This window comes from Mirounga angustirostris, unplaced genomic scaffold (genome assembly GCF_029215605.1).
Source record: "Mirounga angustirostris isolate CCGP_5_RB_7025 unplaced genomic scaffold, mMirAng1.0.hap1 SCAF_7, whole genome shotgun sequence".
NCBI classification, from domain to species: Eukaryota; Metazoa; Chordata; class Mammalia; order Carnivora; family Phocidae; genus Mirounga; species Mirounga angustirostris.
In genome coordinates, this window is record NW_026991715.1 from 80,464,203 (window position 1) to 80,477,429 (window position 13,227).

The window sequence follows — 13,227 nt, forward strand, 5'->3', positions numbered from 1 at the left end:
TGTATTTATGGGGGCCGTGCGGGCCGTTTGGCACTTGCCGGAAAGCGTTCCGCCCGGTGAGGTTTCTGTGTGAGACGCGAGGCGGGAGGGGAGAGGCGTGACCACGATAAGGGAGGTGTAGTGCTTTGCAGCACCTCTGTGTGACCCTTCAGCTGCTACTGTAGAGAGAAGACCTACGTCCAGGCTAACAGCTGGAGTCTTTTGAGGAACACTTCACTCCTGTCTCTGGGATTAAAGGGGAAGCCGAAACCTGGGAAGGGCACGGCTATCTTCTGCAGCTTGCGTGGCTACTGCAGCAGTAGCAGGTGAGGACGCAGACCCGAGGAGAGCCGAGATGCCGAACTCGGTCACCCGAGGCCGCTGCTGGGCAGTGAGTTGCTTTGTCTTTTCTGCGCTTTGCGGCGCTTAGACACGCGCTCTTCCTAGGGGCATGTGCCAGAGCGAAGGGCATCGTGGGCGTGGAGGAGTGACACTACAGCCTCTTCGCGTCTTAATTTCTCCTCCTCCTCCGTTGTCCCCCTTTTTTATTCCTTGGGTTTGAGATACCCGAAATTTCAGATGAACCCGAAGGGAGCTGCCGAGCGTCCAGCCGGCACTCCAGGCTGTGGGCTCGCTCCTCCAGCCCGGAGTTTGAGGACTGATGTGGGTAGCGATGGCTATTTTTATTTTCATTGCTCAGTCTTCACCCCTCTTCTCCTCGCCGCCTGCACCCCCACTTCAAAAGAACAAAAAGGCCCTTGCGTTGCAGCTTTCCCGAATGAAAACGGAGGCTGCAGGTCGCTCACTGCCTCACCTAATCAGTTCGAGAGTGTTGCACCTCGCGCGCTTCGAGGGAGACGGACCGAGGGTGGTGACCACTGGATCTCATTTACTAGGTTCTGGACTTCTGGGATTTGGCGACTTTTGGATTCCTGTGGGTGATACTTGGTTTGCTTTAGTGAGCTAGAAGGCTTAGATGGGGAAGTAGGAAGCGTGGCTGGCCCTAGCACCCAGCATCCTTGCCCTACACCGGGATAGGGTTTTGTTTTGCTGTTGAAAACTCTTCAATGAAAAATACAGTTTTTGTTTCAGGCAAATTGAATATTGAAGATAACCGCCACTAACGGAGTTCTTAAGTGTGCCAAGTGCTTTACGTATTTTCTCATACACTTCTCTCAACAATTCCATGAGGTATATTAGATTATTATTCTCTCTCCAGAGATAGGTACTGAGGCTTAGAGAGGCCACTTGTCCTAAAAAAAACTTTTGTTACTAGTAAACATTTAAAACTGGATTAAAAGCCACATTTTTTAGATTCCAAAATCTGTATTCTTAATTATACTACTGTTGTCTTACCATTATGCTTCTTTGCTTCCAGTTTCTTCACTAACATTTTCAGTGGTTGAAAGTATTCATTTAAAAAAAAAATACAGTATGCCTATTTATGTGTCTGATGAGATGATCTCTGTCCTCATGGAGCTTCCATATTGATGCAGAATTAAATAGTTCAGAAACCAAAATACTAACTGCAGCATGGGTGTTTTGAAAGCGGATGACTAAACTGATGTGCAGAAGATTCAAAGTTGCACAGTCAGATCTTGCTGTTTTAAGTTTTAAACTCATGACTTGTGGTAGGTGTTGTGAGGATATTACACTTAACAATTGGCGGGACATTTATTGATCACCCATATAAGTGCTATGCACCAGTTAAGTACTAGGAATATACAGATGAGGTCCTTGTTCTCTAAAAGCACCCACACAGCTACATATAAATAGTATTAAGGAACTATTGATTTTCCTAAGTGGAAATCATAATTGGTTATATAGCAAGATGTCCTTATTTTTAGGAGATGCATACTAAAGTATATAGAAATGAAGTATATTTCTGTCTATAACTTTCAAATGATAGAGCAAGTATATGCTAGAAAGTAAATATGGTAAAATGTTAGCAATTGTTGAGTCTAGTGGTGAGTGTATGAATGTACATGTATAGTGAACCATTCTCTCAACTTTTCTGAATATTTGAAATTTTTCACAATAAAAACTTGGGGAGGAAAAAACCCTAACTCTAATGGAAACAGGTAATTGTAAAGATATATCCCAAACGCTGTGGATCATGGAGGATGGGAAAGATGCTGATGTGTATTTAGGGGTTGGCAGAAGCATGATAGTTGTCAGAAAAGCATTTATTGAGGACTTTGCAGTTAATTATTGAAGGAGGAATTGGAACTTTCAAGGACAGTAGTGAATTATAAGTAGAAGGAGAGACAGGCTCAGCAAAATATAGTTCATGAATGTTTGAAGAAGGGAAAAATCAGTGTGAAGGTTTTGTGAAACTTGGCATGGGCTTTTTTGTATACACTTCTAAATGATGCTTGGCTGCCTTTGCCAGCATGCAGAAGCCTAATTTAATAACCTATTATGTAGCTGTAGTAATAGTTCCCTGGAACTGGAGTCACCATTTACAACAGTGCTTTCATTGGAAAATGCTTTTAGGATTTCAGGAAAATTGGTCATGTGTCTGTTCAGGCTCCTCAAGGAAGGAGGCTTTCTGAATACTACATAGGACTGATGGATGATCCATGGTATCATTTTAAGGATTAAGCAGCTTTGACCATGGCAGATCTGTGAAGGAGATGAGTGTTTATTCCAGGCAGTTGTGTTCTTGATAGTCTCAAGCAGTGTGGTAAGATTGGAAAACATGTAATGAGGTCTCCAGCAGCAGCGGCGGCGACAAGAAGGAGTTTCCGTGGCTTCATTACATGGGTAGTAAATAGGTTCCTTCTAAATTGAATTGTTTGTATTTGTTTTGTGCTAGTTAAGTTAGGTAGGAATCTCGGTCTTAATTATAAAAGCCAGCAAGATAAATAAATAGCTAACATTTACTAAATGCTTACCTTGTGCTAATTGCTGTTATGTCTTCATTGTCATTTAATTTGCAAAATAATTAATGAGATTTATCCCATTTTACAGATGGTGGCTAGAGAGTTTCAATAACTTAGTTAAGGACACAGAACCGAGCAACTATCAGAAAAAGCTTTCTAACCCACTTTTGTCAAAGTCGAGAGCAGTGGTTCTCAATGTTGATTTCCAGACCAGCAGTATGAGCATCAGGTTGGAATTTTTAGAGTATCAGGTCCTACTTTGAGACTTTTTAGTTTAGTATTTTAACAAGCCCTCCTGGTGATTCTGATGTGTGAAGTTTGAGAACCACTTCTTTGATTGTGACTACTGAGTAGCATGGTAGTTTCCAATTTAAAAATGAGAGTTGCGTAGTATTTGTCTTCTGAACAGATATTTTACTTTAATTTTTTAATCACCAACTGTTTGAAATTTCATTACACTGTGAAATTTTAATTTGAAAGTTGCATAAAGTGAAGCCTGGCTAGGTACACTAGGGTTTTAATATTTAATAGGGAACCACCAATTAAACTAAAATTAGATCTTTAGGAATAAGAGTTTGGGAGTTAGACTTTGCAGTTCTATCTAACATAGAAAGAAATCTTGTTTTTATTCTAATCTTGTTTTGTTGATTTTTTTTTTGAGTCTAAAATGCAACACGGTTTTATCCCCTGAGCTTTCTAGTTAAAGTCTTTTAAAAATTGATTTGACGAAATTTCAAATTGATTTATAGCTTTCAGTGGGTTTTAAACCCACATTACATTTTATCTGGTTTTGTTTTTTTCTATTCTATTCAGGTATTACTTAACTGTGTTGCAGAGTTATCTAGCTTTTAATGGAATTTTGTTATAATTTGAAGAATTTTCTCATTTGTTAGATATTTTTGGACTTGAATTTAGTGTGTATTTTTGTTGTTACTTTGTTATTTTATTACTTTCTTTTTGTTATTTTTGAATCAGTTTGTCAAATTGATAAAATGTAGGTTATTGACGATGAGAGCCTAATTTTTTTAATTTTATGGAAGCAAATGTCTTTTCATTTGAAGGTATGCATCAAGGTACTGGTCATGATTTTACACGTGTCATTTACTTTTACATGAATGTTTTTGAAGTACAGCTCCAAAATTAATTTTTTCATTGCATTTTAGGTAGAAAGATTACTGCATCAACTCACTGAAGCAATAGCCTCACTCTTTGTCTTTTAAACTTCATCAACAATGAAGCGATGATATCAGAGAACAAAAGAACATTTGCCAACTAACTGTCATCACAATTTCAAGTGCTTGTATAAGCAAAAACAAGCTGCAACAGAGCTCTGTGTCAGCTAGTATAGAGAGAATGGTTTATTTAGGAGCAGTTTTAGTATAGTGCTTTATATCTGTATCAGATGAAATAAAAATGAGTGAGACCCCCAGATTCTTTGTTGGACCTGAAGATACAGAAATAAACTCAGGAAATTATCGACATTTCTTCCACCATGCAGATGAAGATGAGGAGGAAGAGGATGAGTCTGTAAGTTGTTTGTTTGATGAGAAAAGACCAGTACACTATAGGGTTCTTGCTAATCACTGTCAAGGTGAATTAATACTTTCTAAATTGTGAAGACATTTCTGTACATAGAAATTTATTGGAAATCTTCTGTGCTGTAAAAGCATGTTATGTTTCACTAGTAGCATTATTGAATCTATGATGCATCAAGAAATCCAATTAGGGGTCAGACTTTTAAGTTGTTTAATGATGTCTTTCATGATATGTTCACTGGTATGCCTAGCATAACACAGGAATCAGTTGAAAACGTGGCAAGGAGAGAATAATCAGGGCCATAAACCAAAAGGGTTTCTTGTGTGTGGAAGTACCTGAAAAGTACAAACTGAGGGTTCTAGAGGGGTGGGGGTGGGGGGAGGGGTTAGCCTGGTGGTGGGTATTGAGGAGGGCACGTTCTGCATGGAGCACTGGGTGTTATGCACAAACAATGAATCACGGAACGCTACATCAAAAACGAATGATGTAATGTATGGTGATTAACATAACATAATAAAATTTTAAAAAAAAGTACATCAAGATAAAGAAGTAAGTTGGAAGAAATAATTTTAAAGGTACTAAAGAAGGACTTAGCCAGCTTCGTTAAGTTTGTCATGCTGTCGATACAAGTGGTGGTTGACCCAAAGATAGCCTTATATATTAACTATTCAGAAGTCTGTAACTGTGTGACTAGAAGAAGAGGCTACCTCAAATATCCAGAGAGGTGTATAAGTGCGTAAGTCTTGTTTTCTTTTTGATCTGATCTACTAGGAGGTATAGCTGTACTGGATCTTTAGGAATAACACACATTTATTATGTTCATTTTACTGTAGTTACATTAGCTCAACATTTTTCTTGTTTTCCCTTTAGAAGTAGATTGCTTTACTGGGAAAACTGATTTAAGATACAAACTTATGTTTGTTTTTTCTTACATTTCCAGTTGAAAAGATAATTTTTTTAAGATTTATTTATTTATTTGAGAGACAGACAGACAGAAAGAGGGAGGGTGGTGGGGAGGGGCAGAAGGAGAGTGAGACAGTCCCAAGCAGGCTCCATGTTGAGCGCAAAGCCCGACGCAGGGCTTGATCTCAGGACCTTGAACCCAAACCAAGAGTCAACCGCTTAACCGACTGAGCCATGAAGGCACCCTGATAATTTTGTTTTCAAACCAAAACCTGTTATACTTGGTAAAAGTAGTAAAAAAACAAACCAAAAATAGCTATTGGATGATTATTGACATCATTTTCCATAGTTATTTAACACTTTTCACCATGCCGTTACACATATCTGAAATGCAAATGAGACTGTCATTCACTTAAAACCTATTCTACCCCCCCCCCACCCCAGAAAAAATGATTTTCAGGCTTCTCTTAATGGCAAAATTTTTCTTCATCTGAAGTGTTATCCAGGAGTCCAATAAATAAAACATGTTTTATCTGTCTGACTTAAGCTAGAAAGTACTATTGACTCAGCCTCTGCTACCCCTACCCCTTTTCGCCTGAGTTCATCTGAACATTCTGTGAACATCACTGACAGATCAAGTCCATTTCTTACAAATAAGGACTTTTGTCTGTCCCTTATATCTAGAATTGTACTAGTCTCTCTTCCCTTCTACCTTTTATGTTTCAACAATATCAAATTTTTGTTTTTCATATATTATTCCATGTTGTACCATGCCTCTTTGCTGTTGTGTGTATTTCTTCATCTCTGTGAAATGCCCTTTTCTGAGGGGTACCTTATGAATTGTTTTTCATTCTTCAAAACCTTGCTCATATTCCCTATTCATTCTTCCCCTTCTCCTTATAATCTTGAATACTTCTTCCTCGGTACTATTTTTTTTTTTAAGATTTTATTTGAGAGAGAGAGAGAAAGAGCATGCACAAGCAGGGGGAGGGGGAGAGGGAGAGGGAGAGGGAGAAGCAGACTCCTCACTGAGCAGGGAGCCTGACATGGGGCTCAATCCCAGGACCCCAGGATCATGACCTAAGCCAAAGGCAGATGCTTAACCAACTGAGCCACCCAGGTGCCCCCTCAGTACTATTTCTATACCTTGACGTATATACTTGTATTCCATGTATCATAATGTACTACATTATTACTGTGATCTGTTTGATTCACAGCACTTTGAGGATAGGTAGTTTCTGTATATCTAACTTCAGCACTTAGTGTAATTCTTGGAATATTGGTACTAATTAAATTGAGTCACATTTCTGGTGCATAGTTGACACTTTTGAGAAGCTTGATTTGGTTCATTTGGCCTATAGATTGACAAATGATTTGTTCCAGATCATTCTCCTATTTTTAGGATTAAAGGTATGAATTTCAGAAAAATAAAGGTATGAATTTCATCTTAGACATTAAATCTATCAAAGTAACTCAGATCTGTCTAAACAGTTATTTTCATGCTTCCAAGATTTTACCTATAGGAAAATTTATAGTTTTGTCTTAATAATGCAGGCTTATTTGTTCATTTTAAACTTGGAAGTTTCTAGTTCATCTTAGCTAAGGAGTAGATATTAAATAGATCTGTAATAAATACACTTTAGCCTAGTAGCCTTTTTTTTTTTTTTTAATTGTAAAGCAATGGGAAATGTTAGGTTGAGTGGTTTTTTTTTTTACTGGAGTATAACTGACATAATTGTTTCATGTGTACAACATGGTGATTCAGTAATTACATACATTACAGAATGCTCACCATGATAAGTGTAGTTACCGTCTGGTCACCATACAAAGTTACTGTTATTGACTATATTCCCTCTGCTGTACTTTTCATCTCCATGGCTTATCTATGTTATAACTAAAAGTCTGCATACCTCTTAATCCCCTTTGCCATTTTTACCCATCCCACCATCCCCCTTCCCTCTGGCAGCCACCAGGCTGTTTTCTGTATTTGAGTCTATTTGTTTTGGTTTTTAGATTCCCCATGTTAAGTGAAATCATAGGGCATTTGTCTTTCTGACTGACTTATTTCACTTAGCATAATACCCTGTAGGTCCATCCATGTTGTTGTGAGTAACAAGATTTTATCCTTTTTTATGGCTGACAAATATATATACTATACCTTCTTTATCCATTCATTTACTGATGGACACTTAGATTGCTTGCATATCTTGGCTATTGTAAATAATGGTGCAGTCAACATATCTTTTTGAATTAGTGTTTTTGTTTTCTTGGTAAATACCCAGAAGTAGAATTAATGGGTCATATGGTATTTCTATTTTTAATTTTTTGAGGACCCTTCATACTATCTTTCACAGTGGCCATACCATTTTACATTCCCAGCAACAGTACTACACAAGGATAGCACTTGATATTCTTGTCTTTTTGATACTAGCCATTCTTACTGGTGTGAGGTGATATCTCATTGTGGTTTTGATTTGCATTTTCCTGATGATAAGTGATTTTAAGCATCTTTTCATAAATCTTTTGCCCACCTGTATGTCTTCTTTGGAGAAATGTCTGTTAAGTTCCTCTGCCCATTTTTTAATTGCATTATTTGATTTTTTTGGTGTTGAGTTGTATGAGTTCTTTATATATTTTAAAAATTGACCCCTTAATGGATATATCATTTGCAAATATCTTTTGTTGGCTGGGGAAGTATTCATTAGGAACATCATGAGCTATGTAGAGACTTTTGATCAGGAAAGAATTGAGTAAAGGAACATAAAATGGATGATCAAGGAGGAAAAACAGCAGATCCCAGGGAGATTAGGATTTACAATGAAATTTAATACCAGTTTGAGCTCTAAATTTCATATGAGTTAGAAGAGGCGATGAAGAAATCTAATTTTAGACATAAAGAATGGTAATTTAAATCTGATGTTACCCAATTTTATTTTTAGATTTATAATAAGAGAAAGTCTAGTAAAACACTTTTGAGCTCAGATTACAATATCGTGAAATATATAAAATATGGAAGAGGGAGAACTAAAAAAAAAAAAACTGAGCACAGCTTTATTTATTCGATAAAACGCTTAATTACTTGAATGCAAAGATCTCAGAATGAATCTTGAGTAATTTTGTAAACCTGTGAACTACTTATAAAGTATTTCTATATCCTGTTTTTTTTAGTTTTAGGACGAACCATGGCCTTTGAGCTGTAGCAAGGGTGTCAGAGATGAGCAACACCAGTAGACAGGAATATTGAGTATGAAGATTGGAGTTTCAAAGAGCATTGACACCTCTGTTAGTTTGGCTTTCTCCAAAATTTTCTTCCAAGTTGTCACTGGTGACCAACTCCTATTCAGGCTCAATCTACAAAAATAGTTTAACACTGTATACTATCGCTTTGTAGTCAGAATATCTTATTTTAGGCAAGAGAACTCTTTATCTCACTCTCATTGGTCTTTTTACCTGGATTAGATAGGTTTTGGCCCTCATTTTCCCCTTTCTGTTGTGGCAAAGGTAAATAAGTACTAGAAACAGTTAAGGAAGGAGTATCTGTTTAAGTTTAAAATCAGAATGAAAATAGTAACGATGTCCTGAAAGCTTTCCAGACTTTTGTAGACAACTATTATTTGTTATTTATTATAACAAAAATGTAATTTTGAAAAATGCCTTTTTTGGTTAACGTATCATTTGTATTGATTACATCCTGCATCTGTTTCTGAAAAAGATTTAATATAGCTCTACTTTGGATTTGTATTAAGTCAACCTGATTTTTTGTTGTTGTTGTTTTCTTTCTGTTTTAGCCACCAGAAAGGCAGATTGTGGTTGGAATATGTTCCATGGCAAAGAAATCCAAATCCAAACCAATGAAGGAAATTCTTGAACGGATCTCCTTATTTAAATATATCACAGTAGAAGTATTTGAAGAAGATGTTATTTTGAATGAACCAGTCGAAAACTGGCCTTTATGTGATTGTCTTATTTCTTTCCATTCTAAAGGTATTAAAGAATGGGGTGGGAACTCCCTTTATCCTCTTATAATAAGCCTAATACATATTAATTGTAGAGTATTAGATAAAACAGAAAAATAAAATTAAACTCACCCATCTCACATATCAGTAATGTTAATATTTTGATATATTTCTTTTCAGTCATTTTTTTCTCTATGTATTTTTTTAAACAACTTTACTGTGGTTGTGTGTATGTAATTTTATATTTAATTTTTTCATTAGTTATATCAAGAGGTTTTTTTCCCCTCCATTACATTCTTCAAAGACCTGATTTTTAACGTCATCATAGTGTGTCGTCATGAGGATGTCCTATAACATATTTAACTGTTATCCTAATAGTTAGATAGTCTCCAATTTTCACTATTAGAAATAAGGCTATTATGAACTCTTTTAATGCATATCTTTTTTTGCACTACTCTAAGTTACTTAGAATAAATTCTTGAATTATTAGATATTTTAAGCCATATGCTTTTGCCATATAGAAAATGATCTGTCTTTCCTCATATACATATTCATATTTTATTTCTGAAGAACTTAATGTTTGAATTTTCAATTTTACTTGGTTTCTTTTACAAATCAAACAGAAATATTAATTAAACATAAATATTACTTGATGGTAAAGTATGCCTTCATACTGATCAAAATTATTAGTGAATATTTGAAAATTTATAACCCAGGAATCTGTGAATTAAGTGAATTTCTAAGAACTATAATTTAAAAGATGCATGCTCAGTTATAAATGTATTCATATTAAATCACTTTGTTATCAAAATATGTAATCTCCAGCTGTGTTAAAGTTTTACTTTAGTTAAGTGTTCAAGAAACTTCTCCTTCAGCAAGAAGGGGATGGAGCATGATTGAGACTTTTTGTGCTCCTGTAGCCTATAGAGAAGCCAAGGCCCTGGTCTTCTTTATAAATTGATGTCCTTTACTTCAGAGAATCTTAAAATTGGCTTATCCTTCAGGGTTAGGTGGTCTTCCCTCACTACCACATGGTTCTTCCTACCAAAGCTTTTTTTTTTTTGCCTGTAAAAACTAGGTGCTATCTAAGGTCATATCCCATATGCTGTCTCTTGGTAAGGAAAAAGTTCCTCTTTAACAACAACAGAACCAGAGAACTGTTACAGAGGTTCCTATATGCTGAATTCCGTTAGGATGCTTTAAATCATAGACATTGAGCTATCTTGATGACAAGTAATGAATTCTTCGCAGAGTCTTTACAACACGAGAAGGGTTTGTAATTTGTGGAAGTGATTCTTGTTATAGAGTACTTTTATTAAATTTTAAAAACTAAGAGGAATTTAGGAATAAGTCTTTTTTAACTGACTATAGTTTTTTGTTTAGTTTTGTTAACTTCAGTATGCCTTAGTACTTACTTCCCCTCAACTGTTCTGATAATGGTACAAAATACAGTGTCTTCACAGGTATTCTATAGTACCCAAGGTTAAATTCAAAAGTTATGCATGCTTACTGATTTTTCCTCTTTTCCTTAGACAAGATATTCTTTAAAATATTGTCGTTTAAGGAATAATAAATATTTATTGGTAGCTTACTCTGTCAGGGACTATGTTAAATGTTTTATATACACTCCTTTATCTAGTTCCTCAAAAAGTCTACTAGGTAAAACTTCTATAATACCCATTTACAGCTGGGAATCAGGGACTTAGAGATGTTAAATAAATTTACCCAGGGTCACATAGCTAATGAAAGATGGAGCCAGGATTTTTTTTTTTTTTTAAGATTTTATTTATTTATTTATTTGAGACAAAGAGAATGAGAGACAGGGAGCATGAGAGGGAGGAGGGTCAGAGGGAGAAGCAGACTCCCTGCCGAGCAGGGAGCCGGATGCGGGACTCGATCCCGGGACTCCAGGATCATGATCTGAGCCGAAGGCAGTCGCTTAACCAACTGAGCCACCCAGGCGCCCCTGGAGCCAGGATTTTGAACCCTGTTTTATTAGACTCTATGGTATACTGCCATACCATCTCTTAATAATAGGTATTGTTGGATAAAATTGGAGATTTTTAGTGTCAATACAGAGAGTGTGGTATAATTATTAAAATGCTTTAGATTTTTTTTAGACCTCTTACTATAGTTGCCATTCGATTTGTTTTCCATGTAATTAGTAGTTTTATCAAAGTCTAGAAATTTTAGGGAGTTAATTTCTGATACCTTAACATTGACCTAGTTACAGCAAGTATGATTCTACTCATATATTTTATATTTAGAGCATATCTATTGTATGTGAATTAACTTTTGTTTTTGCTATTTTTAAAGATACACAAGTTCTTTGAATTATTGGCAATTTTATATGTATAAATATCAAACTAAAGTGAGAAGAAGTTATATTTATTTTTTTTTTAAATTACCAAGTGACTGTGATATACTTATTTATATAGAAGTTTTGTTTGTGTATGAGGTAATCTTAACCTGTTATCAGGTGACTTTGAATAATCAGGCATTGACTAACATGTCAGTGCTCTCCATTTGGTTATATAGCCACTGGCTTGTTGTGCCTTATCAATCAAATTAACTAGGAAAAAATAAGACTTATTAATAGTACCAGTTATGTCAAGTTTTATGTATTTTTCCATGCATTATATGGAAAGCAATTATATGCATAATTAAATTAACCTTTTGTGGGAAGTGGCATAAAATCAAATAGATATAAGTTATAGATGTCAACTTATCTTGAGATTGTACAGAATATGTTAATAATATGTGTTCTTAGGATTTCCACTGGACAAAGCAGTTGCCTATGCAAAACTCAGGAATCCATTTGTAATCAATGACTTGAATATGCAGTATCTCATACAAGATAGGTGAGTGATGGAGATGGCTGAATTAAGGGAAGAAAAATAACATTTAGTATCTACTGTAAGCTGACCTCAGGTGTTTTCATATACATTAATTTGTGGTATCCTCTAAATAATACTTAGAAATAGGTATTTATACCCAGTTTTATAGATGAAGAAACTCAATCCTGAATTAATTTGCCCAGAGTCACAAGTAGTTCTGTCAATAGTGGAACAAGGACTTAAACCAGCTTTGTTTAATTTCCAGAGCCTACTGAACCATTGAAAATTATGAACAACTTCTCTGTTATGTGACTGAAGATGAAATTAGGGTTATACTCATTATAACTAGACTTTTTTTTTAATTGAATAGTGCAGCAATTTTGAAAAATATCTCGTGATATATCTTAGCGTTCATTTTACAGGCTGAAAGCATGGATTTCTAAGGGAAACTGTAGAATACAAATGTATTTATTTATTTTGTTTGAGTGATGTTTCACTCTGATGGCTACCCTTACAATTTCACCAACATTCAGTTTTCTTTTGTGGATAGCATTACAATATGAGATTATATGTGTGAAAATGCTTTATAAAATTTAAGGCCCAATAGTTTTTTGGTTTTGTTTTTTTTCCTGTTCTTCCAGATAGTAAACATTATCAATATCTAACATTTTAAAACATTTTCCATAGGTTTACATATTAATACATGCTTCTATGTTATATATACATATATATATATATATATATATATATATAAATGCATATTTGCTTTAAGAAATTTGGAAAATAAAAGCATAAAGGTATTTAACCCTGCTACTGTCTATCATATTTTTTCATGTAGAAAGCAATGCATACATCCACTCACATTTTACTAAATTAGGGTCACTTTTCTCTTAAAATACTATGAACATTTTCCCATGTCATTAAATATTCTTTGAGTATAAAGTTTTTAATAGGTAATATTCTGTCATTGCCATATAGCAACTTTGTATTTAACCATTTCTTTTTATATATTTATATTCCCAATTTTAAATATTAATATTTAAATATGCCACATGAAGTATTGTGTGCATACATTTTTGTTCTAATATGGCTGAATATTTCCTTAGAAATTTTCAATATTTTTAAGGATTT

General features: G+C 35.1%; 1 protein-coding gene across 3 annotated transcripts in view; it reads left to right on the forward strand.

Moving 5' to 3' along the window:
- The first annotated feature begins 100 nt into the window (after window positions 1–100).
- Window positions 101–13,227, forward strand: part of PPIP5K2 (diphosphoinositol pentakisphosphate kinase 2) — a 71,441-nt gene continuing 58,314 nt past the window's right edge. For 2 of the 3 annotated variants that reach the window (XM_054513155.2, XM_054513164.2), the window contains exons 1-3: window positions 4,249–4,391; window positions 9,092–9,287; window positions 12,030–12,120. In XM_054513155.2, the coding sequence (XP_054369130.1) occupies window positions 4,278–4,391; window positions 9,092–9,287; window positions 12,030–12,120 (401 nt within the window). In that variant the 5' untranslated portion in view covers window positions 4,249–4,277. Of the gene's footprint in view, window positions 306–4,027; window positions 4,392–9,091; window positions 9,288–12,029; window positions 12,121–13,227 lie in introns of those variants that run through there. The other variant, XM_045899547.3, reaches the window with a different exon arrangement.